At 47.1% G+C, this 27,075-nt stretch overlaps 1 protein-coding gene and 2 pseudogenes across 4 annotated transcripts; 2 read left to right on the plus strand and 1 right to left on the minus strand.

Moving 5' to 3' along the window:
- Positions 1–178: 178 nt before the first annotated feature.
- On the minus strand, positions 179–26,624 carry LOC114441049 (SH2 domain-containing protein 3C-like). 4 transcript variants are annotated; one of them, XM_028413800.1, is made up of 13 exons: positions 26,603–26,624; positions 24,601–25,009; positions 19,985–20,624; positions 16,569–16,608; positions 15,459–15,587; positions 14,508–14,902; positions 14,257–14,357; positions 2,208–2,653; positions 1,999–2,114; positions 1,593–1,764; positions 1,367–1,478; positions 1,079–1,285; positions 179–813 (listed from the first exon to the last, which is right to left on the minus strand). In XM_028413800.1, exons 3-13 carry the CDS (start codon positions 20,494–20,496, stop codon positions 644–646), a joined length of 2,400 nt encoding a protein of 799 aa, XP_028269601.1. In that variant the 5' UTR covers positions 20,497–20,624; positions 24,601–25,009; positions 26,603–26,624; the 3' UTR covers positions 179–643. The 4 variants fall into 4 exon arrangements, with proteins under 4 accessions (XP_028269601.1, XP_028269602.1, XP_028269600.1 ...); XM_028413801.1 differs by lacking the exon at positions 26,603–26,624 and having other exon boundaries at positions 24,601–25,249; XM_028413799.1 differs by lacking the exons at positions 24,601–25,009; positions 26,603–26,624 and adding an exon at positions 22,075–22,179.
- LOC114441052 (UDP-glucuronosyltransferase 2A2 pseudogene) lies at positions 5,256–10,274 on the plus strand (annotated as a pseudogene).
- On the plus strand, positions 10,757–13,702 carry LOC114441053 (UDP-glucuronosyltransferase 2A2 pseudogene; annotated as a pseudogene).
- Positions 26,625–27,075: the final 451 nt, after the last annotated feature.

Raw genomic sequence — 27,075 nt, forward strand, 5'->3', positions numbered from 1 at the left:
TTCATACACCAATAACAAGTACTGCTGTGTCTGGAAATGTTCAGAAAAACAAACTAATAAATACACACAACAACTTCTAGATAAGGATCCCACAGGTATGTTTGTCTCAATAAAAACTTGGTGGTGTTATAAATATCAAAGCCCGTATTACTTCAAAAAAGTATCCAATAAACCGTCATCCCTGTGAGGTAAAGATATTTATTCACATTTCATGTATAAATATTAGGTATTAATACTGTGTAAGATAACAAACGAGTGCTTCCATTCACGTACTGATAATAAATGATAATAAAAAAGAGGAAATACTGAGCTTTAAATATTGCTGAGCAGATACACACTGCTTCTGTCACTGGGCTGTACAGAGAAGGTCCAGCCTTCAGACGGACAAAAACATTCCACATCTGCACACTGACCTCAGACTGTTTGCAGCAGGATAAAGTACTTTTCTGAGACACCATGAGAGACCTCAGACCTCCAGAGGCTCCATCGTCCTGCGTTCAGTGGTTTATTCCAAGACTGTGTGAGCTTTTATTCTGAGAGGCAGATCAATACGTCAGCTATCACATACAGAGAAAGCTGTTGTGTGCTTAATGGCCAAGCAAAGATGGAAGCATAAGGACCATCTCTGTGGGAGGTTTGCGACTCAGCGTCGTCTGATCGGCGGCTCGAGCTTGTTGGACAGGGCCGTCAACACTTGGTCAAACTTAGAGTAGCGTAGAGCCTGGTTCTCCTCTGCTCCCCTGCTCCCCCAGAGCAGCCTCAACTGGAAGTCAGTGAGGAAGAGCTCCAGGACCTCAGCCTGCTCCTGGAAACCTGCAACATAACATCACCACATCGAACCAGCGTCAGCAGGAGGGGAGATAGGACAGCAAACAGACCCTGCAGGTCCCTGCACCTAGAACACACCTGCTCAGTAAGTGGTGTGTCTGTTTGCAGGCTCAGTGGTGCTGGTTTGCTAATGCTTGAAATGATAGTACTGCTGGGTAATAAGGATAAACAGGGCGAACCACAGAGACTGATCCTTGTGGTATTAACACCACACGCCTGAGCCTACACATGGTCCTGCCCTGGGTCTCACCGTGTAGTCTGCTCTCAGCGTTGGAGCAGTAGATACTTCCCAGCTGAGCGATGGTCCTTGCTGCCCCCAGGTGGAACATAACAACATCCACCCCAGCCTCCACCGTCTCCCACGGCTCCGTCCCCTCTCCCACCGCCACACTCTTCTCCAGCAGGGAGAGGAGCGGGAGGACGTGGGGAAAAGTGGTGCTGGACAGTGGACAGCTCTCTGGAGGAGAAAGACGGAGAAGGAGAAGACGGTTTGATATAGGACAAACTTCCCTCATGTCTCCACCAGCAGGATCTCTACCTCTTCCATCATTCAGGCTCTTCATGAACGGCCTCAGAGTTTTCTCATAGAGAATAGCGCCCTCTGTGTGTCGCTGTCGTAAGGCCGTCCACGTCTGCTCCAGGCGGGACACCTGACAAACAGGACAGTAAATGGTCAGACTGCTGTGTGAGGTTATTATCACCTGTTTCCTGTCTGCCTCTGTCGATACAGATAACATAGATACGACTGCTTGTTGAACGTTTACCTGCGGCAGCTCCAAGGCTCTCATCACAGCAGCGAAGCCGAACATGTTTCCCATGGTGCTCTTCAGCTCAGCAGCAATTTGGATGATTTTATGCAGCAGGGCGGCCCGCTCCTCGTTCGTCCCGGTGCACCCCAACACGTCCACCGCCAGCATGATGGCCATGGTCTGAAACCTGGGGGTGACATTAGATTGAGCCCCCAGATATTAACAACACTGCAGCTGAGCCTGGTTGAAAAACCAACCTCTGCTGCCTTAAAAGAACATCACCACTCTGAGCACCTACTGACGTGCCTTAACAGTCTCTGTATGTAAGTTTTCTGCCTCCATGTTAACAGTCTGCTACGAACATGGTTTTGCTCCATTGTCCCCTGCACTGTCTGTACTTTTTGGACAGGAATCCACTCACCGCTCCAGCAGGTCCAGTCTCAGCTGTTGGCCATGGGGCAACGTGAGAAGCTCCATCCCTGAACTCACTCCCATCATCCTTTGCACCTCTGGAGTCACCTCCAGAATCCTGGCCACCTGAGAAGCACAGAATCATGTGATTCATGAGACACCGCTGACGTGTCTGTCTGTGTTTGTCTGCAGTGTAACAGTGTAACAGTGTGTCTGTACCACGCAGTCGGCCTTGGTGATGTGTCTGGCTGCTGTCCGGGGGTCGACCTCTGCCAGCAGCTCCTTCACCCTTCGCAGGATGGCCACCTCCAGAGGCTTATTCTCCTTGGCCATCAGCGGCGACCGGTATACGCTGGGCCTGAAACAAGAGGCCGTCTCCACCACAGGTGAGAAGTACACGTTCCCATCCTCCGCCCTCAGCAGGTCCACGCTGGATGAGGCTTCCTCCGCCTGCAGCCTGTCTACGTAGCTATGAGGGCCAGAGGGGTACAGCTCTGTGTAGCAGCTCACATCTGCATCAGAAGAGGGCTTGTCCTGGTTCAGGTGAGGCTGGAGGCCATCTCGGTGTGGCCTGTGAATGGTACTGCTTGGAGAGTTCCTGGGGAGGGATGGGGAGGGAGGCATGCTGGCTGCCCGGCTGCTGCACGGACTTCTGGAAGGTGGGGCTGGAGAAGAAGAGGATGGAAAAATTCTAAAAACCACTTCCTCTGTCTGCAGTCACACACATTCCACTCAAGTTAAGTACATTTTTAGGGACTACTTTGTGGGGCGGATTAATTAATGAATTTGCAGATTAATCTGGTGCTCTCAACAAACTCAAACTAACCAACATCAGGTGCCATAACTAAAAGTGTTTTGAAAGAAGACTTGTCTCTAAAGTGCACCCACCATGTGAGGGCATACATTATCTAACAAGAGTCAGCGTGAGCAATAAACAGGATCTTTATACGGAAGGCGGCCAGGCAGAGGTACAACAGGGTAAAACAGCGGAGGGTCCAGGAAACAGGCGCGAGTCAAATAGACAGATATGCTAAGGTACCAAAAAAGAGAAAAGGCTAGAACAATTTTCAAAAAGCACGAGGGTCATACACTAGAAACTTCCTCAAACAGCATCACTGGAACCAGAGGGCTGCTGCGCTTCAGATGATCTTATCAATAGTCAAATCCTTCCTCTCATTCTGTTAGTCGTCTGTCCAGAGGAGCCGACGTTCATGTTTAGAAATGCTGCTAAAACTGCAAATCAGCAAAAGAAAAACTGAGATTACACATGAATAAAGGAACTCTGTAGCCTTTGTTCATCATTAACCTGCAACAACACAGTGACCTTAGCTCAGCACTACATGTGACGCGCCCGAATCTGAGCTGCTCCTACACACCACACACATTCTGAACTTTACTCCTGTTACCTCAGTGCCGACGCCCTCCGACAGCAGGCAGGCGTTCAGTCAGTGAGAGGACCTGCACGTACAAAACATCTCGCGCTGAGATCTGTATAAACAGCTTTGGCCCCAGGACTGATCCTTGAGGTGCTCCACAACATATACTGTACCATTAATCTCCACATACTGAGATCTGTCATTCAAGTAGCTCTTTAACCAGCTTTTTTCAGCTCCTCTTATTCCATAGTGTTCACATTTCTGCAGCAGTATTGAGTGATCAATCGTATCAAAAGCTTTGCTCAAATCTATAAAAACCCCAGCAGCACACTGCCTATTATCTATTGCTGTTGATGTGTTTTCCACAAAATCCATCACTGCTAAAGATGCAGATCTGTTACTTCTAAAAGCAGGAAATACCTTTGCCAGGTTCATTTTCTCTGGAAAAATTCCAGTTGAAAAAGACATGTTGCATATATATGTTAAGGGTTCAACTATACAATCAATCACAGTTTGAATTATCGACATGTTGTTTGAGTCTGTGGATCTTTTGTTCTTAAACTCTCTAACTACTTCTAACACATCACTCTCACACACTCCCCCAAGAAACATGGAGCTGCAGTTATTGACAGAAGTGTTAAAGTCTTTTACTTTCCCTTCATTATGTGGAATTTATTTTACTAAATTTGGACCCACACTTACAAAAGAATTATTAAATATGTTAACAATCTCCTGAATGTTATCTGTAACAGAACCATCTTCTCTAACAGTGTGAGCAGGGAAAGATTTACATGTGTGCTGTTTGAGCTGTCAGTTTATTTTTATGTTTTTATATTTGTCCTCTTTGTCCTTAGTTTGGTGCTTTATATACTCTCTGTACAGCTGATTTTTCTTTTTACAAGCTTTTTCCAAGGTTTCCTTATCTCATTAGCCTTTAGTCTCATTTCTTTTACAGGACAATGTTCATTGTATAATAACATACACGTCTCCAAAGATGCATTATAAGCCCTGTTAGTGTTGTTTACATAAACTTCCTGCCAGTTATGACTTGTCAGTTCTGAATTAAAAGCTTCTACTGCTTCCAGTGTTCTCAGTCTAACCAGCCTGTTAGTCTCATTGGGTCTTTGTTTCAGCAAAGACAGGCAAGTGATCACTTATGTCTGTCACTAATAATCCACTTTGGATCATTTTACCTGTGGAATTCACAAAAATATGATCAATCAATATAGCACTATCCCTCCTTATGCTACTGGGTTTTATTATTAGTGGGTATAAACTCAAACTCAACATGGTATCGACAAATTCTGCTGTTTTCTTATGTTCATTTGATTTTAGCAAATCAATATTAAAGTCCCCACAAACAACTATCAGCTGTTCCCTTTCATATAACTCAGAGATCTTCTTACTAAACTGGTCGATACAGGAACCTGGAGTTCTATACATACAAGCGATTAACATATTCTTTGATCTTTCCCTGCTTACTTCAATAGTTACACTTTCCATTAAATCATCAATAACTGTACTCATGTGGTCAATTATTTTACATGTTATACCATTCGTTACAAACAGGGCAACACCCCCTCCTCTTTTGTTCAGCCTGTTCCGTTCAAATCATTCATAACCCTCTAGTTGAATGTCCAACGTCTTACTATCACACAACCAAGTCTCTGAGAACAACACTACAACACTACATTTAAATGGCAGCTGTTGTAAATACCCTTTAATTTTAGAAAAATTGCAATAGAGACTCCTGCTGTTAAGGAGATTCTGGGGGTTATGTAAGTCAGTCTCTGGAACTGCATGCAGTTGTGCAGTTTGGGATTTCTTTTACTGGATCTCGCCTTAAGCCATTTCCCCATTGTGGAGCTCTCTGTAGGCTTTGTTCATCATTAACCTGCAACAACACAGAGCACTACATCTGACGCTCAGGCTCACAGTTCAGTGCCTGAATCTGAGCTGCTGCTACACACCACACACATTCTGAACTTTACTCCTGTTACCTCAGTGCCGACGCCCTCCGACAGCAGGCAGGCGTTCAGACAGTGAGAGGACCTGCACGTACAAAACATCTCGCGCTGAGATCTGCTGACACTCGGTAAGTGTTTGGATGCAGGCATCAGTTTTAGAGGTTTGATTTTCATTTTGCTGGAATGTGAGTCTAGGAAAATGTGTTGCTGCGTGTTTATCTGCATGAACAGAGTCTGAGGAGTTACACATGCTGCAGAGCCAGGTTATAACTTCCAGATGTTTCCCAAAAAGGAAAAGACTGACCTGGCAGCTTCTTAAAATACTACTCATACTCACGCCTTTGCTCGGGTTCTCAAAGAAATATTCAAAAAACAAATGCAATGGTCGACAGAAATGTAATTTATTACTGATAAAGGTTCTATAGCTGACAAGAGATAACAGGATGGTGTTGTTTCATACATTTTAAACATGTTTTGGTGTTTAAAGTTTTAGTTTTCATTATTTAGGGAAAGGATTTATTCAACACCTGCAAATACCACAATGTTGTGTTGTGAGTGTATTACCTTTAGTAAACACAACAGATGTTTAAACTTGAATCATTTAGATTCTGTGACTTTGTGTCTAAACCTCCTGCAAACTTGAACCTTGTAAACAGAACAGGCAGTTTTAAATCCCCCGTAGGGCTCCACACACATCACCGCAGGAACACAAAGCTGTGAAACTGGAGAGGAAACATCCACTGCCTGTGCATGTGGAAACCTGCCGGGATTTAGCGGCAGGAATTCCCACACTGTAGTTGTGCAATCAGGAAGCTGTTGTTGAGCTGCAGAGATTGTGGGGGTTATGTAAGTAAGTCTGGCTGCAGCATGCCTGAAGGAATAATGACAGCCTTCTGTGGAGTTGCGTGCAGTTGTGCCATTTAGGATTTCCTTTACTGAATCTTTGAACAATATTTAATAATGAAACATGAGCAGGAGGCATTCAATAATCCAGAAAGACACATTTACCTAATTGCTGAAAAAAGCTTCTGACAAATAACCATTCAGAGACCAGCCGCGTATAAACACACACACACACACACCTAAGGCCTGCACATGAAGGGCACCTGTGTGCCAGAACTGTGACCAGGTGAGGGCCAACGGCTTTTACAGGTGTGTGGAGTGCTACTGTTTTTATAGGCTATTAACCCCGAACAGACCTGCTAACACCTTCGCTAGAGTGAACCGGCAGAAACACTGTAGTCTGACGCCAGTGTGAGGGTTGGTGCCACAGAAAGCTCAGCGCCTGACTCCACGTAAACATTGGCTAGTTCAGGTAGTGACAGGCTGCATAAAGTCAAGGCTTATCCAGATAAGCATCTTCTAGCACCACCAGCATCTCTCCAAATTCCAGCTAAAAGGTTAGAAATGTTAAAACTGACTGAAATATCATCATCATAACCATGCAGTGGCTTCCTTATACACTACATTTTGACACTTTAACATCCTTCAGGCAAAATGAATTGGTCATAAATGGAAAAATGTACCTATAAAACCCTAAAAGCAGGCTGTAAACAACCACCTTAGTGAGTGAAGGTTCAGCGCTCTGCACCTCTATCACAGACCTCTGTGGCTGTTTGTCCTGTGATTGAATGACATCAGCAACGTGACCATGCCTCATATCTGGGGGATACAGACACTACCGTCCAAAAGTTTGGGGTCACTTGGAAATGTGTTTTTTTCTTTTTTAAAAAATGTATTTGGAGATTTGTAAACAGACGGTTGTCTGGCAAGCACTGACGGTGTTTGCCAGACAACCGTCTGAGGGCTCAGAAAACAAACTCAGTGGGTTCTTTAACAGGTGACTGGTGTCTCAGTGGTAGCAGTGTTACCTAGAATGTGTAATACCACATTCTTTAAATGAATAAGGGATTTAACTGTTGATCAGGAGCCTTTTGAATATAAGATGTTTGCCAACATGTTTCCAATCAAGCAAAACCTCCCAGCACTGTGAAATGAAACCAATAACTGCAGTTCCTCAAGTAGCCACAAGAGACCGGGTCTGAGAGCCATACAGCCCAGTGAAAACAAAAAAACAAAACAAGAAAAGGTTTCAGTCTCAACAGATTGATCATTTTCCTGTTCATGTCAAAGAGGGTTTAAACTTGTTTCAGAAGCGTCCCAGACGCGACACTACACTCCACAAAAGATACGTGCCGGTTCTATTTTGGAGCTGTGTCACGCCCAAGATGCGTTAATTTGCACCAACTAGATCGGGGACCAGAGTCAGGCTCCAGAACACCAGAGAGATCGGGCCGATTTTCAAAATAAAATGCAGTGAGCAAAATGTGGCTACTAAAATTAACATTACAACTGGCAGAGGAAGGGCCACAACCATGGAAGTCAAGAAACAACATCAAAGAGCAAAAGGCATTGAGAGAAATAACAACGTTTTCAGAGAGGAAGGCGAACAGCTACCTGTATGTTCATGTGTGTATGGAATCAATGGAGGTTTTAATAAGGTGCTCTGTAACCCAGCCTGATGCATACATGTAGAGAGAAAATGTAATATTGCGTAAACGGTTACAGTCGGGCTAAAATTGTGTCGTCTGATCTAGGCAGAAAAAGCAGCAGAATGATAGCAACTGAAATTAGAAAGATGTTACATCGCTGTTTCTTTTGTCGGAATCTCTTTCAGAGATGATCCGACCAGCCTTGGTGACACTTGCAGTGTTGCTCTGCTCAGCACCCCTGGCAAATGGAGGGAAGGTTTTGGTGTTTCCTGTGGATGGAAGTCACTGGGTCAACATGAAAGTCATCATTGAGGAGCTTCACTCCAGAGGACATGAAATCACAGTGATGCGGCCGTATGACAGCTGGTACATCAAGTCAGAGTCCCCGTATTACAAGTCCATCACCATAAAGTCCTCTGCTGGTTTTGATGAGCAATTGTTTGGGTCATTTGTAACGAGAACACTGAACCTGCGGCGCCAAGGTGCTTCACTTTGGACTCGTTTGACTCTGGAGTATGAACTGGTGGAGCAGTTCTATGATATGCATGTGAAGTTGCTTAAGGTGGTGGAGATGATCTTTGAGGACACCAAACTGATGCAGAGCCTCCATGATGCCAAATATGACTTGGTTCTTACTGATCCTGCGATTGGTGGAGGGGTTCTTCTGGGTCACCGTTTGGGCCTTCCACTAGTCTTTAATGTGAGATGGACTGTTCAAGGAGAGGGACATCTAGCAATTGCTCCTTCCCCGCTCTCCTATGTCCCCTTACCGGGGGCAGAGCTGACCGATAAGATGACGTTCACTGAACGAGTCAAGAACATGCTGTACTACTTTTTCACACGTTTGCAAATTTGGTATGTCACAGAACCAAACTACAAACCTTTCGTCCATCGTCACTTCGGCAGTGACGTCCACTACATGGAGCTGTTTCAGTCAGCAGACATCTGGCTGATGAGAAATGACTTCACCTTTGAGTTTCCACGACCCACAATGCCAAACGTGGTCTACATGTCAGGATTTCAGTGCAAACCCTCCAAACCCCTGCCTAAAGAACTAGAGGACTTTGTGCAGAGCTCTGGTGAACATGGCATTATTGTCATGACATTGGGGACCCTGGTTGAAAAACTTCCAGAGGACCTCACGGAGGACATTGCTGCTGCTTTTGCGCAGCTTCCTCAGAAGGTGATCTGGAGGCACAAAGGCAAAAGACCATCCACCCTTGGTAACAACACATTGATTTCAGACTGGTTGCCCCAAAATGACCTCCTGGGTCACCCCAAGACTAGATTGTTTGTGGCCCATGGAGGCACCAATGGAATACAGGAGGCAATCTGCCACGGTGTCCCCCTGCTGGGCCTGCCCCTCATGTTCGACCAGCCTGACAACTTCTTCCGGATGAAGGCAAGAGGAGTGGCCAAAGTCCTGGATATCGCAACTGTGAACAAAGACAACTTCCTGGAGGCGCTGAAGGAGGTACTCCATGAGCCATCCTACAGGGAGAAGATGAAGGTTCTGTCCAGCCTGCACAGAGATCAGCCCATGAAACCCCTGGACCGTGCCATGTTCTGGATTGAGTTTGTCATGAGGCACAAAGGAGCAGCACACCTAAGAACAGACTCTTACAAGATGTCCACAATCCAGTACTACTCCATTGATGTGGTGGTCTTTCTGCTGACAGTTATTATGCTAGTATGTGTTGTGTTTGTTTCTGCAGTGAGGTTTCTCTGGCAGAGGGTATTTTCTAGAAACAAAGTCAAAAAGGAATGATGAAGAGGCTGCAAGATGGTCTGTAATCTGTTCTGGTCAGCATTTACAGTCTGTCAGTGGTGTCCTAACGTGTCTGGGTGTGTGTAGCTGAAAGCACCCACACGTTTCTGTTGTGGTTGTGTGTTCACCTGTATGTCAGCAGGATCTCAAAATCAGTGAATCATTATACTGCACTATTTGGTTAGACAGCCAAACAAATTATTCTTAGTTCATTTTCAGGACTGATTTCGAATGATTCTTCAGAAGTCATTGGTTTGGAATATTTCTAAATATTTTAGAATAAACAAATAAAATAATTCTTTAATAATTGCACTTGTGTCCTGAGTTTGTACATCATATAAACAGGGTGGTAATTAAATATTGTTTATGATTTCTTTTTTACCAATGTCGGATTCAAATATTGTTTTAACAAGTATGTTGTAATAAAAAATTCCAACATGATTTACTGCTGAAATATTAAAGCCCATATTGCCCCATGTAACATTACACCAGACCTCTGATCTGCACCTTCTGCTTCGAGGACCCACATCGTTTCTTCTCACCACTGTGTGGGGCTAAGGCATCAGTTTTGGTGATGGAAAGTCATTAGGTAGCTTATATAAGCTGACACTTCTGAAATTTGTATTTGCGCCATCGCAACAACAGATAAAGCTGTTATGTTAATATAAAGTTTAGAACTTGAACTCTTTCAGCCTGAAATTTGTGAACACATCCAGACGTGTGGACTTGAGTAAGTCAGATAAGTTTGCAGTGTTTTCACTTTTTTCCAGCATTAACATGTTTCTGCTGTAACGCCGGGCATTTGAACACAGGAGCCTGTGGACATTAACTTACATTTGGAACAAGCCTCACGTGGACATTTGAGCATCAGGAGTATTTGGCACTTCCATGTTGCCATCATTGTTGAGGCCCCCAAGGGTGCAGCCTGATTCGATCACAGTTAGCAAAAAACTGAGTTACCTTGTAAGGGCTCTCAACCTTCAGAACAACTACGCCTGAAGATTCCAGCCACATTAGGGTTTCTTCAAAGCTTTCAGGTTTAAGATGTTTGCAACTTGTCTTTTTTTAAACCACCTACCAGAGTCGTCAAATGAGAGGATTTATCATAGTCCGCTCAGTCATTTTAGCTCATTTATCTTTAGTCGTTTGCAATATTCATATCCCTTGTTGAAAAGAACAGATCTAACATTGTTACTTCTCTTGTCAGAATCTCTTTCAGAGATGATCCGACCAGCCTTGGTGACACTTGCAGTGTTGCTCTGCTCAGCACCCCTGGCAAATGGAGGGAAGGTTTTGGTGTTTCCTGTGGATGGAAGTCACTGGGTCAACATGAATGTCATCATCGAGGAGCTTCACTCCAGAGGACATGAAATCACAGTGATGCGGCCGTATGACAGCTGGTACATCAAGTCAGAGTCCCCGTATTACAAGTCCATCACCATAAATTCCTCTGCTGGTTTTGATGAGGAACTCTTTGGGTCATTTGTAGTGAGAACACTGAGCCTGCGGCGCCAAGATGCTTCACTTTGGACTCGTTTGACTCTGGAGCATGAACTGATGCAACAGATGTCTGATATGAATGAGAAGTTGTTTCTAATGATGGAGGGGATTTTTGAAGACACCAAACTGATGCAGAGCCTCCATGATGCCAAATATGACTTGTTTCTTACTGATCCTGCGATTGGTGGAGGGGTTCTTCTGGGTCACCGTTTGGGTCTTCCACTCGTCTTTAATGTGAGATGGACTGTTCAAGGAGAGGGACATCTAGCAATTGCTCCTTCCCCGCTCTCCTATGTCCCCTTACCGGGGGCAGAGCTGACCGATAAGATGACGTTCACTGAGCGAGTCAAGAACATGCTGTACTACTTTTTCACATGTTTTCACACTTGGTATGTCACAGAACCACACTTAAAACCTTTCGTCCATCGTCACTTCGGCAGTGACGTCCACTACATGGAGCTGTTTCAGTCAGCAGACATCTGGCTGATGAGAAATGACTTCACCTTTGAGTTTCCACGACCCACAATGCCAAACGTGGTCTACATGTCGGGATTTCAGTGCAAACCCTCCAAGCCCCTGCCTAAAGAACTAGAGGACTTTGTGCAGAGCTCTGGTGAACATGGCATTATTGTCATGACATTGGGGACCCTGGTTGGAAAACTTCCAGAGGACCTCACGGAGGACATTGCTGCTGCTTTTGCGCAGCTTCCTCAGAAGGTGATCTGGAGGCACAAAGGCAAAAGACCATCCACCCTTGGTAACAACACATTGATTTCAGACTGGTTGCCCCAAAATGACCTCCTGGGTCACCCCAAGACTAGATTGTTTGTGGCCCATGGAGGCACTAATGGAATACAGGAGGCCATCTACCACGGTGTCCCCCTGCTGGGCCTGCCCCTCATGTTCGACCAGCCTGACAACTTCTTCCGGATGAAGGCAAGAGGAGTGGCCAAAGTCCTGGATATCGCAACTGTGAACAAAGACAACTTCCTGGAGGCGCTGAAGGAGGTACTCTATGAGCCATCCTACAGGGAGAAGATGAAGGTTCTGTCCAGCCTGCACAGAGATCAGCCCATGAAACCCCTGGACCGTGCCATGTTCTGGATTGAGTTTGTCATGAGGCACAAAGGAGCAGCACACCTAAGAACAGACTCTTACAAGATGTCCACAATCCAGTACTACTCCATTGATGTGGTGGTCTTTCTGCTGACAGTTATTATGCTAGTATGTGTTGTGTTTGTTTCTGCAGTGAGGTTTCTCTGGCAGAGGGTATTTTCTAGAAACAAAGTCAAAAAGGAATGATGGTTTGTTGTGTTTATTAGTGTGTGTTGTACTGAGGGTCTGTTGTGAACAGTTTGTAATGATGTCATGTTTCTGTTGGTTATCTCCTAAAAACATCTGTAAATCATTTCTAACTTTATAAAATGAGGTCACAGTGAGTTTTTAGTTCTATCAGAATATTTTACCGGTGTTTGTTTTTGAATATTTCATAGTCATACTGCTATTAGTGCCACTGTGTGAAGAGACTGTAATGTAAAAAAAATATGTTTAATTAATTCATATCGTGGGTTAGATTATTGTATGCCTGTCCTTCAGCAATGGTTCTTACAAATACTTATTGCTCCAAACCATTTACTTTACACCGTGGCACTAGACAGGGGTGTCCCCTTTCTCCCCTGCTTTTTGTTTTGGCTATTGAACCCTTGGCCATAGCCATAAGGAGTAACAATTCTATCTGAGGTATTTTAAGATGGGGCACAGAACATAAGCTATCTCTGTACGCGGATGATCTCCTGCTGTATGATTCAAGGGCGGAAACAACCATCCCTTCAATTCTGGAGCTCCTTAATAAATTTGGGGAAATTTCTGGGTATAAATTAAATATACATAAGAGTGAACTAATGCCACTGAATACTGAATATATCTGACAGAGAGCACACCTCTCTAAGTCTAAGTTGTCTAGAATCTATCCCCAACTTGACCCCACTTGTGATAAATGTAAATCTGCAGAAGCCACAATGATTCATATGTTTTGGCTTTGTCCCAAAAGACAACGATACTGGGAAGCTGTTTGTGAAGCTCTTTCGAGTGTACTGGGAACTAAAATAACTTTAAACACACTCTTGTTGCTTTTTGGGGTCGTTGTGGAGGGATTACAGTTGCCCACTGGGGGGCGTAGGCTTATTGTTTTTTCAACTCTACTTGCCCGACGGCTGATTTTGTTGAAGTGGAAGGATCCTGCCCCACCAACAGTGTCACAATGGATTAAAGATGTGCTATTTAATCTTAAACTGGAGAAAATTAGACATGGGATAAGAGGTTCTGAAAAGACATTCTATCAAGTGTGGAGACCTTTTTTATTTTTTTTTGACCAACCATTGATACAGATCCAGGAATAATTGGATGTGGTTGTTTATTTATGTATTTTTAATTATTCTGGCTGAGTTGCTTATTCTAATCGGAATATCTGTGTTTTTCTCTTTTTTTTTCATGTGACAGTGACGACAGTTTGTATAGGGGGGGGTTTTAACTGTGTTTGTTTTAGTTTTGGTGTATTTCTATCTGTATATATGTATATATATATATATAAGTAACTGTTTATTTGGGTTTGTATATGTATCTTTATATTGTTGAAAACCCAATAAATATATTACACACTAAAAAAAATATGTTTTTTTGGGATTTGGGTCCTTGATAACTCAAAGGAAACGGTGATTATGTTTTCTTTTACTATGTTTCTCTGATCTTGTCTTTTCTGCTGTTGTGTGTAAATTGTAACGGATGTAATGTAATACACATGTTTACTGAAAGGACATGGAGGAGAACAGTTTGCATCACTGCTCAATAATTTGTATTGTCTCAGATTAAATACTGGTTTTCTATGAACAATAAAGGCTGACATATCATGTTACTGCTCTGTGGGCAGGTGGGAAGTTTTACCGTCAGTAGGTATAGCAGCTTACCGGTTTCCTCTTACACTATCATGTGTACCTAAATCTAGATTACTGATGCATTCAAGGACATCAGTAAGGGTTTGGAGTTTTTTAATGACTTGATAAGTTTTATCTGTTTGTTTCTTGTGTTTAAACTTTGATGAAGCGCCACCTGTTTTTACTAGAAGGAGCATTTTCAGGCTCAGAGGACAGAGCCCTGTGTTTAACTCACTGTTGCTGTAGGGAGTGGAGTGAGAGGATTCTCCTGCAGTCAAGGGAGTGTGGATGTCCTGTTCTCTGCTAACATCTGCCTCCCTGTGGTGAGAGGAAGGACTGCATGTAGAGAGGGAGAGAGAGAGAGATGGTATCAGAACACAGCAGCTCATGTTGTGTTTCTGTCTCAGAGCAGTTGAAGGACAAGTTTGTGTGTTGTGTCAAAAAGAAACAAAACTCCAATCCCTGCTCTGCTGAGTGAAACCTCACCTTCTTGGACAGACCTTCTCCTCTCCTCCCATGATGCTATTCTTCAGCCCTTGACGGCAGGATGGCGTGCTGGCGGCGGTGCAGAAGGCCGTCTCCAGGTAGCTGAGCGGCAGCGTCCTGTTCACCGGCTGCAGGATCTGAGCTCCGCTCCACCGGGTCAGAACCGCCTGGCTGCCCACGTAGAAGTGGACGAGGGCTGGTATGGACTCAAAGCCTTCACCTTCCAGTTTGTACTGGACCCGAGTATACGTTTCACCGGACTGAACCACGACCTTCCTGATGAGGAAGTGCAGAGCCTTCTGCTCCCAGCGGCTGGTCAGGACTAAGTCGCCCTGACTGGACTGAGAGTCCCTGATGAGAAAACTGCCGTGGTTCACCACCAGGCTCTCTGACACCTGAGGAAACAGTTAAACATGTCAGAGGAAGCTCCTCATGCTGAAGTCCTACATTCATGGTTACACCTGCTGCTCTGCTCACTGATAGGGTCATTAATCTGTCTTGAGGTCGTCCTGTAAATAACCTGAGAGATCTGAGATCTGAGATCTGCTGCAGGCTGGAGTCTGACATGTAACTGTGGTCACCCACTCCTTCACTGGAACTACAGAAGAAGTACCTCCTGCTGGGTAGTTTCTATTGAAGAGCATTTTTTAACCGCTGGTCTGGGCTTAATGCTGATTGGTTAAACTCAAGCCGAAGCTCAGTGAGATGTAAACACAGGCTATGGGCAGATTAGTGCCATCCTGCAGCGGCTGATGCAACCGAGGGACTTTCACACCTGGGAAGTTCCTGTTCGTTTTAAGGAAGTTAAAGTGGAAACATGTGGTTGAAAAGTCCACTCTTACCACAGAGTGACATCACAAAGCTTCAGGTGAATTTCCCGTTACATCACTTCACACTGCTGCTCTAAATGTTCTGATGACTGGGTGGTGTGTGTGTGTGTGAGAAGCAGACCTCCCAGGGGATGCCTCCATGGTACCAGGCGTGGCTCTTCAGGTTGCTGCTGCTCAGCTTCAGCTCCTCCTCCAGCTGCTTCCTCAGTGCCTCAGACGGCGGCTCCAACCAGAACTTTTCCTTGGAAAACTGGAAAGGCATGACGAACTCAGGAACACAACACAACGACACAAGCTCAGACCATCGTTATCTATCGACTGCGTTCCTGCTGCTGCCGCTTCCTGCGTTCACAAAAACTTCAAACGTCTCATCACATTTCAGCCCTCTGTGTGTTTGTGCGTTCACAGAGGACGATGAGGAGGAGGGAGGGAGGACAGCCCGGGCATTCCCACACGGGGCATCCACACTGGCGGCACCAGGGGCCCGAAACCCAGTTCTGCGCTGGAGTCTTGGCCTTGTTGCTATGGCAATGTCATTGTGAGATGGGGTCATCACTCAGCGGCCTTTTGTCTTTTGTGTCTTTTATACAAACACGACTACTGTATATCAAGAGTTTAAAGAGAGGACAGGCTGGGAATGTTTCTGTTAAGACACACACACACACACACACACCCTTACAGTTACTGCTGTAGAGGTGACATGTTGTTTTTCTTTCCTCCGACACCTCCCACCCCCTCTGCTTTGACAGAATGGTTTGTCCCACTGAACTATGAATCAGGGGCTGGGCACTGGGCCAGGACCACTTCAAAACAAGTGTGTGTGTGTGTGTGTGTGTGTGTGTGAGGATAAGACCCGGAGCCTCCAATGAATAGCTTTAATTTCATTAGCATTATCATTCATTACCAGCTTGTCCCATTCAGACAAGTGTGTTTGTCAAGTATCCAATTATAAGTCAATGAACTGGAAATTCTCTTTCCACGTTTTCCAATCAGAGTAGAGGATGCGGCGGTCGCCGCGGGTAACAGAGGCAGCTCCAAAATATGTAGCCTGCATTCCCTGAGTCCTTTGTGTCACCTGCTGCCTGAATCAGAGCCAGAGAGTGGCGTGGACGGGTCGCAGCAGCAGAAAGCAGGCGGCTGTAACAGCGTGGAGTCTGACAGGAGGAAGTGAGAGAAGCAGAAAGAGACGGAAACCACAGATGAAGAAGATAAAGAAGAACACGAGGCTTACTTTCACATAGTCTCCACTGCTGTCTGACACATCCGGCTGGCTGGAAAACAAAAGAAACACAAATGTTGATATTGATGATGTTTGTCAAGTTAATGCACAAAAACAGAGGGCTGTCTCTGTCCTGTAATGACCATACATGGCCACAGAGGTCGCTGTTGTTACCAGATATTACAACACAGTGATGAACCTGCAGTTCCCCCCACAGCCTCTAGGGGCTGGCGCCATGGTTGTCAAGGGGCCTGATTGGTTGGTGTCAGGATGTTTGAAGGTGTGTGTCATGTGACACATGGCTGCTAGGAGGCGGAGACCATGTGACACAGATACAGGAGGTAATAAGTCACCTGTCAGCGGCTGATTCCTTTATTTCTTCAGATGTTGGATTGCTCGTCGCCATGACGACGGGGTGTGGTCCGCTCAGGTTTGACTGACGTGTTGCTATCGCTGTGGCAACAGAGGGTAACACCAGCGCCAGCGCTGTTGCTACACAGCACTAAGGAGAAGTTGTTATGACCATGTGAGCCTCTCCTGCTGCCAGTGTTTCTGTCTCCTGTCTGTTTGTCCTCTTGCACAACTGCGCCAGCAGCAGTGAGTTCATTCGACACCACCCAGCAACAACTTGCAACACAACAAACCTCTGTGGAGGAGGACGGGGCTCTTTCTGCTGCCGGAGCTGCAGAAGAAAACATTCTGTCTCCATCACAGCTGCTGGCTCCTCGCCACGTCTGAAGGCTCGGGGCGTCACGAAGCGGCGCCCGGCGGCACCCGCCGGAGCCCCGAGGCGCTTCACACCGACGGCTGTGATTCCTGTGTGACAGCAGAGCTGGGACGTGTCAGGGAAACGCCGCCCGCTGGCAGCACTGGACCTCTCCCTCAACTCACTGCATATTTCCACGAGTCAGGGGAGGTGACCTTTTGTTCCCAAGCTCCGAGCACACACACAGACACACACACACACACACACACACACACACACACACAGACAGACACACACACACACAGATGTGAACACACTCTCATGAATCATGAGAAACTCTGAGTTTGTGTTCCTCTCTGCTGGAGGCTTGTGTTTATTTCTGCCATCTTGTTTCTCATAAGAACTGATTATAGATTCATTATTTTAACAAAAACACTTCATAACATAACAAATCTTAGAAAAACTAAGTGGAACTAAAGCAAAGACAAGTTCCAGATGAAGAGACGCAGCATAGCTCCCCACATCTCATCTATCATCTATCATCATTCTTAAAGCTATACGTTGTATTTAGCCCATCAAACACTAGCATGCTGCTAACAGCTGCTGATTGGTCAGTGCAGATCAGGACTGATGGGGACAGGAGGTCCTCCCCCCATGGCAGCGGAGTCCTCACATATATCTCTGTAGGGGCTCTGCTGCTGCTGGCTGATGCTTTTATTGATCAGAACAGATGAGAACATGATGAGAGTGAGCAGAATGCTTTAGTTTTTAACTCTAAACTTTACATTTTTAGGCTCCACTCACTCTGGACTGCCTGCACAGCGCCCCCTCTGGGACAGCAGGTTAGAACAGAGACCTTTTCTAAAATAAATGTGTCTAATTTTACATAATAAAGCCTTTTCACAGTATTTTCAGTCCAGTCCCTCCAGATGAGTTCACTGTTCCCTGCTACACACACAGCTGTTTGTATTTGTGTCACAGAGGGGACACCCCCCCCCCCCCAAACCAGCAACAGGTTTAACAGCACTTCCTGCTCCCTCTCTGCCAGCGGCTCTTACACCATCAATCATCCACACACACACACAGACGCACACACACACACACCCTATCCCAAACAAAGTGTGACTTCTACAGAAAGATCAGCCACAAACACACAGTGGACCAACACAGTGGTTCGGCCTCACAAACCACTTCTGCTTCACGCTTATTCATAAAAGAGAAAAGAGAAAGCTGCCTGTGACGGGACGCAGCGAGCAGCGAGCAGCCGAGAAGCTGTGGGCTAACTGTAACACAACCTGTCAGAGCTGCCGGGTCAGAGCGTGATGACACAGTTGGTCACACTCACACAGGAGGTGTGGTGGTTTTACAACAGAGTGACGAGACCTGGAACCAGCACCGCTCCAGACTTTCTGCCTCGGTTCACTCTCATTTAGTCTCTTCCACATGAACGGAAGAGTTTGCAGGTCACAGACTTCATCTGAGTCAAAGGTGTTTATAATGCAGAACATAGAACCATCATCATGATCAAAAAACACACAGCTGCAGCAACTCAGACCAGAGGACACGAAACTGCAGGTGCAGCGGTCAGGGTGGGTCTAAAGATGGATCACTATGTTTGAATACACACTGATGGTGGGTTTCACTAACATCACGCTCCACGTGTGGGTTCATTTTCTGTCTGTCGCTCAGTGATGGCTGCTTTTTGGGGTCTGGAGATCTCCAAACTCTCTCCGCCTCAGCAGAACGTCCATGCCAGACGTCCAGCCAGGACCTCAACGTGTCCTGTGGGCCCCCCATAAACACCCAGAGCGCTGGATTCTGGGTGTTAGGACTCAGTCCAAACAACAGAAGAAGAAACGCCGACGACACAAAAAGCTGATTGATAAAGAAAAGCCTGGATTTCTACAAATAAATTATTGATCTGTTTCTATATAAAAAGGGATTTTTATTGACAAGTTGTTGATCTGCTAAAAACAACACGTGACTTTTTTACAGTGTCGTTGGACCTCCTGCTGAAGCAGAGACTCAGTACAGTCACTCCTGCTGACTGATCGATCGATTGATTGATCGATTGATCGATATGAACATGATGACAGTGATATTAATGAGACTCCTGCTCTGAGCTGAACACGCAGACAAACTCCTCTCAGCGCAGTGTGCGCGCTGCAGGATCAGGTCGCGCCTCTTATGTAAGAACCGGGTCCACATCTGAGCCTTAACGCTGCAAACTGACCACAAACACTGCTCCGCTTAAACAGTGACACAGGCGAGTCACTATGATGGACGCGCACACACACACACACACACACACACACACACACACACACACACACACGCAGTGATGACCCGCTCCTGTTAAACACTGTAAAGAGCCGCTCACCTCTCTGTGCTCCGAGCGTCCCAAACTTCACACATCTTCTCTGCACACAGTCCGACACACACTCTGCTGCCGACACACTCTGCCGCTGACCGCGGCGCGCCCACACTGCGCATGCTCCCTGCAGCTCTCTCTTTTAAAGTGCGGTTCATCAATAATTTTACATGTGGCATGGAAGTGCGCTCACAAAGGGCTGTGACGTCATTTACACCCCCTTATAATGATCAGTTCCTGTTTTTAAAAAAGTCATTAAATAAAACCTTGGTCTCAGCTCACTTTGATTTTACATCACTGAAAGTTTCATCATAAACATGACAGAGTCTGTCCATAAATAAACCGGCTCACCTGGCGGCGCTCTCTGCTTCCTGTCTGCTGGGCTTGCTGGCTTCCTGTGCACATGTGACTCCTCGCGGCCTCTCTGATCGGGGGCCCACAGGGCTGCGAGCCGCCTCAGTGATCGGGTCCATGGGCACGTACACATCCTGAGGCGACGCCGTGTTTGAAGCATGCTGGCTCCTGGATGCCTCGTGGCAGGATGAGAGGCCACTGTCAGACGCCGAGGTCAGAGGTGAAGCCCGGCTGGGTGTCGGGGTGGTGGGCAGCAGCCGGGCCGGTGCGGACTGAGGCGGCTCCATGCTGCTCAGACTGAGGCTGGACAGGGCACTGAGCAGGGGGGAGTCTCTGACATGATCCCCCGTCTTGCTCAGCCCTCCGGTCGTCTCCTCCTCCTCTTTCTTCTTCTTCTCCTTCAGCCCCCTGCAGCTCTTCTTCTGCCTCTCGCTGCGGGGCACGGTGCCCACATGTGTGTACATGTCGCTGGAGCGGGCGTAGCCCGGGCTGCGGAGGCACGGCTCCATGTCCACCGGCTGCTCCGCGCCCTCAGCCTTGGGACCTATCCCATCACGCTCTGGAATCACCTTGGTGCTGGCCTTCTCTGTCTGCCGGCGGGTGGAGAGGTTGGTGAGGCTCCCAAACCATTTAAAACCTGCAGGACCCATCAGAAAACAAGGAAACACAGAGAGTCAGCAGGGGGTTAATCAGACATTCATGTTCCCCAAACCGCACATACTGTCCACACACACACACACAGGTCTGTGGCCTGCTCGTCGTGTGTGTGTGTCAGCTTCCTGTTTCCACAGATATTTATCAGATAATAAGTTAGTCAACATCAGGACTCGTACTTCTGGGCTGAGAAAATGTTCTGATCCATCACAGTGTTTGATTATGAGCTGAACGCTGCTGAACGTGGAGCAGTGTTAACCTGAGTCATCCTGACTGAGCCTACGGGACGGACTGATCGGGGTCCTGAGGAGAAGACACTGGGACACAGTGGACAGTGAGCCGTTGTCCTCACAGCAGACCCTCACTGTCTCTGCTGAACTCGCGGCCGTCACTACACAGAGACGCCTCTGTGCTTTGTTTACTGTTAAAGGGGAACAGTGGACAAAGACACAGAGACACTCAGTGTCCATAGATCACGTTCTGTCACAGTTCACGTCAGATATTTACACAGCGTCAAAGTACCACACTTTTCAGGTGCTTTACTCAAGTACTCGAGTCGGTGAGAGACCAGACCAGCTGTGTCCTCCAGAGGACGTCCTCTATGGAGGTCTGCACTTCATAGACTGCAGGCCTAGACGGTCAAAGATTTACTCTTCAGCCAGAGCTCGGATTGCAGAGTGTGATGAATCCTGGGCGTGTTGGGCTGTGAAGGATCCGCCTGATCCATCCTTCATCACCAGGAGAGCCAGGCTTTGGAACTGGGACGTTCAACAGTCCTCAATAATCCTCCAATCACAGAACAGACACAGCCACACACAGTGTCCACATCCGGAGGCAGGTTGGGTTCAGCATTAAAAACTCCTGATTAAGGTTAGGGGTTAAAACACGAGTTCATAACACTGAACACACTTCAAAGGAAGAACCGTTCCCTTCTGCGGTCAGCATTTTTGCTGCCATGCCAATGTCAACATGTCAAAAGTGTAAATGAAGAAAGGGGCCCCGGCTGAAGAGGAACCAAAGACTACAAGAAGAGAGCGACCAGGACAGACACTGACACTCAGGACCCACTGGTTCTCTCTGGTACAAACTGTGAAGCAAACCAAAGCTCTGGTTCCAGCTTCAAGGACCCCGCTGCCCCCCCAAACATGCCTGGGCTCTGAGCCTCCCTCTGCATGCAGGCGGTCAGACTCAGACTCTTCACAGAGACCAGAGTCTAACGGGGTCCTTCCCGATTATTAGCTCTTCAGTTTGGACCACAAAGGAGGACAAAGGAGACAAATGTCCCTGTTCCCGTCAGCATGGAGGTCTGACAGTCAGCGTGCTGCTGTGTTTCTGTTACTTTCAGCATCCAGAGCAGCGTTAAAGAAGAAGAACGGACAAACAGCCGGCAGGAGCTCCTCTGTGTGAAGAAAAACAAATAGATTCAGACTTACTCAGTTTACTGCGCTTGTTCATGGCTCTCCTGGTGCGTGTGTGCTGGCACTAATGTGTGACACACACTCAGCGAGCCGCATGCTGGTGTCTCAACACAGAATCTGCTTCCTGCTGCTGAACTCAGCGGAAGTGTAGGGGGTGAAGTTCAGAGCAGTTTCACTTTGTATTGATGCAGCCGGGTGACGAATCAGATCTGACTTCAGGTCCTGACTGCAGGTTCTGACCTCAGGTTCTGACTTCAGGTTCTGACCTCAGGTTCTGACCTCAGGTTCTGACCTCAGGTCCTGACCTCAGGTTCTGACCTCAGGTTCTGACGTCAGGTTCTGACCTCAGGTCCTGACTTCAGGTTCTGACCTCAGGTTCTGTCTTCAGGTTCTGTCTTCAGGTCCTGACCTCAGGTCCTGACTTCAGGTTCTGACCTCAGGTCCTGACCTCAGGTTCTGACCTCAGGTTCTGACCTCAGGTTCTGACCTCAGGTCCTGACCTCAGGTCCTGACCTCAGGTCCTGACCTCAGGTTCTGTCTTCAGGTCCTGACCTCAGGTCCTGACCTCAGGTTCTGTCTTCAGGTCCTGACCTCAGTGTAAACACTCTGCAGGTTATGCCTGAGATGAAATCATAAAAACAAGCCTGTCTTTTCTGGTTCATCAGAGGAAATCACGTCACCTACTCAGTTCACTTCGGCAGCTTCAACACAGCCTGAAAGTCTATTTTTATTGTGATTTATAATAAACACTCACACTAACTGTTCACACAGCAGCATCACTGTGATAACCTCAAACAAAGAAGCGGATCAATGACAGATGAAAACAGCAATTTAAACCTGACTGTTTAAAACTGACTCAGAAATGCCACAAACACAGAATGACGTCTGCTCTTCTTGTTTGAATTCTGTCTGTAATCATCTAGTTCATCAGTTTTAAACAGAAAACAGAAACACAGGCTGGTTCCTGTGTCAGTTCTTAGAACAGTTTGGGGGAACAGACTCCATCACAGCGGCGCTCTGGCTCTAAGGCCTCGGTGGGTGGAGGCTCTGACGTCTTTCAACACTTCCTGCCAACATTTCCTGATTCGCTGAGTCAGCTGAGAGCTTCTGTTTTTAAATCTCTGCAGAGTCTGAGAGCTGATGTGGACGTTTAAACAGGTGATCAGCTGTCCGCCAGGATCCTTTGAGTCGTTTCCGTCCATGAACTCTGAACACAGACCTGTTAAAGGGAATCAAGCTGCAGCTGTTTGCAAACATGGCGTCTGATCGGTATTGGTGTTTCCTCTGACCTGATTGGCTGAAGCTCCTGACATCCAATCAGCTGACAGTCTGAACCATCACCTCCCTCATGCCGACCTCCATGATGGTTCTGTGAAACAGAGGAGGATCCTTTTCCACACGGGGTACCTCAGGGGTCTGTCCCGGGTCCTGTCTGGTTTCCAGGTTTTCCTCTGACGATCAGGTCCTTCAGCTCAGACACTTCCTTCAGCTTCTCCTCCACATTTGGCCCGATATTGTTTTGCATTAGTTTCACCCCCTGCTGGAGCGGCTCAGATCTTCTCCTTTCATGTCACCCCCTCTCGTCGTACCTCCTCCCCATTAAAGGCGTCTCAGGTCCAGGCCCTTCCTAACAGGAAGCTTCACAGCCTCAGGCCCCCAGGAACACTAAAGGTGGCAGCGTTTGAAGTTTGGCCTCCAGAGTCTTAAACTTTAACGTCTGTGCTCTTTGAAAAGCAGCTTGTTGTCTGTGTTTTATGTTTGGTCCTGGGGGACCTGCAGCCACGTGGCCCCCAGACATCATCCCGGCTCCGTCCGTCCTCTGCGCTCGCTCACAGCGGCGTTTTGTTCTGGTGAAACAAGCGGACACATGGTCCACACTGCCCGGCCTGTCCCGGCTGCTGAACTGGGTTTTGTCTCAGCAGCAGCTGTCAGAACAAGGAGGCGACACAGAGCAGTGACACTCAGGGCACTGTATTAAAACACTGAACGGACAGTTCCTTCAAAATAAAGGTCCGAGCTGTGAGCGAGACACCGGCTTCATAAACAAAGAGAAATGTCACGTCACGTGCTTCCTGCATCCATACAGCAGGGTTCAATGGTCCTCCAGTATTTTCTGATGATTTGATGTGATTGTCAGCTGTCACTGTATCAGTATAAAACATCAGACGGTGCTGTTCATAAAGCTCGGCCCAGAGGATTCTGGGATGCCCTCCCTCCGGCCTGGTGCACATCCATCCACACCGACTCCCTCCAAACTCGTCGCCTGTGTGAATGTGACATGTTGTGTCCACCTGATGTGTTACTGCATGTTACAGGCTCTCATATTCTTACTGTACGTAAATGTAACACAGAGCTACAGTCGGACAGCCGTCTGTCATCTGGATGCTCGTATCTTCTTCTGCGGGTTTGTTTCAGACCGATGGTCCAGACTCTATTAGAAACTATACTGCTAAATAAATATGTATGTAGGTGCGTGTGAGTCTGGTGTTGGCCACTAGATGGCAGCAGAAGTCCTCCCCTCACAGACACAGGAGAGCTCACCTATAGGTGTGAACAGAAACAGAGTTCATGTCTGACCCTTGATCTGATCATGAATATATCACACATGCTGAGGCTCTCAGAGGAAGAAGGATCCAGCAGAATGTTTATGGGACAAACCGGATCAGCCTGGACTCTCCTGAGTTTCTGCAAAGAAAGAAGAAATCTGCTTTAATCTGCAACAGACTGATGAACATGAAGTCAGTGTGTTCAGTGCTGACCCGGCTCTGAGGAGGTTCTTTAATAATGACCTCCAGTTAAGCAGAAGAAAAGACCTCAACCCCCCCCACCGCTCTGCTGCCGGTCTGGAGTCGCAGGAGAACCTCCTTAAAACTTCGCCTCCATCTGTCCGTGAGGAAACGTGCCGTCAGGGCGTCTCCACCACAAATAAACAGGAAGGATCGCGGGACATCTGGTGGATCAAATTAAAACGTGTCCCTTCACTAACGACACCATCTGGACCACTGAGCTGGAAACTCGCTAATTTATGATGTTTTATTTTTCTGCTCTGCTCGTGTGAATAAAATCACTGCACACTAATTAAACACACACACACAGACACACACAAAGAGACACACAGAGACACACACACACACACACACAGACACACACAGACACGAATAAATAGGAATAAAGAGCAGCGTTCAGGGCCCGATGACGTCCCCGGCCTCAGACTTTCCCACACGTCCGTCTTGTCTCACGCTCTTGACGGGCTGTTCATCAGCGGGACGCCGTCCCTCTTTGTGCTGACAGCTGCAGGAACCTGTGATGAGTGTGTGGCCTCAGGTGAGCTCTGATTACACACAGGTCTGTGACTGATTATGTAGAAAGTTTGAAGTCAGGAACTTCTGCGTCCCTGTGGTGGATCTGCCCGTCCTGGTCCTGGTCCTGGTCCTGGTTTTGGATAGAATCTCTACAGGGCTCCTTTGTAGCACCGCTGGGTTGGATGGTGAGGAGGTCTGACAGTAGCTAGCATTAGCTAACCAGCAGTGACGGCTTTGACAATGAAGCTAACAGCGATACGGAGGTCACTAGATGTCGTGATGATCTGTTTCACAGTCATCAGCGGGGACAGACTGTGTCTGTCAATCGGCTGTTAGCATTTAGCCAGTATTCTCAGGCTTAACTGGTCGGAGGTGACACCAGGGGGCGCTGTTACCCTGCTTCCCTATGGTGCACCTCTGCTAAATGCTAGCAGCTGCATGAGTCAGACGTCCTGTAAACATGAGTAACTTATATTTACACTGCTCAGTTTGTGCACTCATGCTCCAACCTGTGTTTGTCTCTCCTGACTTGTCTGTTGTACTTTTCTCTGTCTTGTCTTGTCCTTCTCATATGCTAATGAGAAATATATGCAGACCTGTGGCTCCGCTTCACACTTGTACATCGTTACATCTGTTACATGTTGCTGCTGCTGTAACAGAACCATCAGTGAATCCTTCTGTCTTAGTGGGTTCTGCAGTGTCTTCATGTTCAGTGTGTAATCAGAGGGAGGGATCCGGGTCTAATCAGGGCTGCAGCTCTCGGTGGATGATTGATCTGAGCTGTGTTTGGTGTCTCACAGCACAGACAGAGATCATGTGCTGCAGAGAAGTCTTTTCATTCCAGCTCCTCAGCCCGGGTTCAGCTTCACACGCTGCTCCCGCTGATCAGCAGCTCAGCAGAGGTACGAACGCTCGCACCGTCTCAGGTTCACGGAGCCTCTGCAGCCGACTTCTGGGTGATGAGGCTTCTATTCTGGGCGGTTGTTAAGACAGGTAGCATCACCTGGGAGTTAGCAGAGAGCCGCGGAGCGCTGATACATCACAGAGACGTGCTCAGCCGAGCAGGCGCAGGGTGGGAGGAATTAACAGAAGGTGAAAACAAAGCAGCCGACTGGGCCCAGAACCCCCCCCCCCATACACACACAGAGACACACAGAGAGACACACACACAGACACACACAGCCTGCACTGCGGCTTTGTTAACAGTAAACAGTCCTGGCAGCAAAAAAAATCATCCCAACCTTCATCCATCAGCAACAAGAATCAGGAAAGAGGCTCATCAATATTTCAGAGAACAGAAACACTGTTCACACTGAGACCTCTGCTGCACACACAGAGACACACACACACACAGAGACACACACACACAGAGACACACAGAGAGAGACACACACACACAGACACACACAGAGACACACAGAGAGACACACACACAGAGACACACACACAGACACACACACAGAGACACACACACACACAGAGACACACACACACAGAGACACACAGAGAGACACACACACACAGACACACACAGAGACACACAGAGAGACACACACACAGAGACACACACACAGACACACACACAGAGAGACACACACAGAGACACACACACATAGAGAGACACACACACAGACACACACACAGAGAGACACACACAGACACACACACATAGAGAGACACACACACAGACACACACACAGAGAGACACACACAG

This window comes from Parambassis ranga, chromosome 9 (genome assembly GCF_900634625.1).
Source record: "Parambassis ranga chromosome 9, fParRan2.1, whole genome shotgun sequence".
In the NCBI taxonomy this organism is placed as follows: domain Eukaryota; kingdom Metazoa; phylum Chordata; class Actinopteri; family Ambassidae; genus Parambassis; species Parambassis ranga.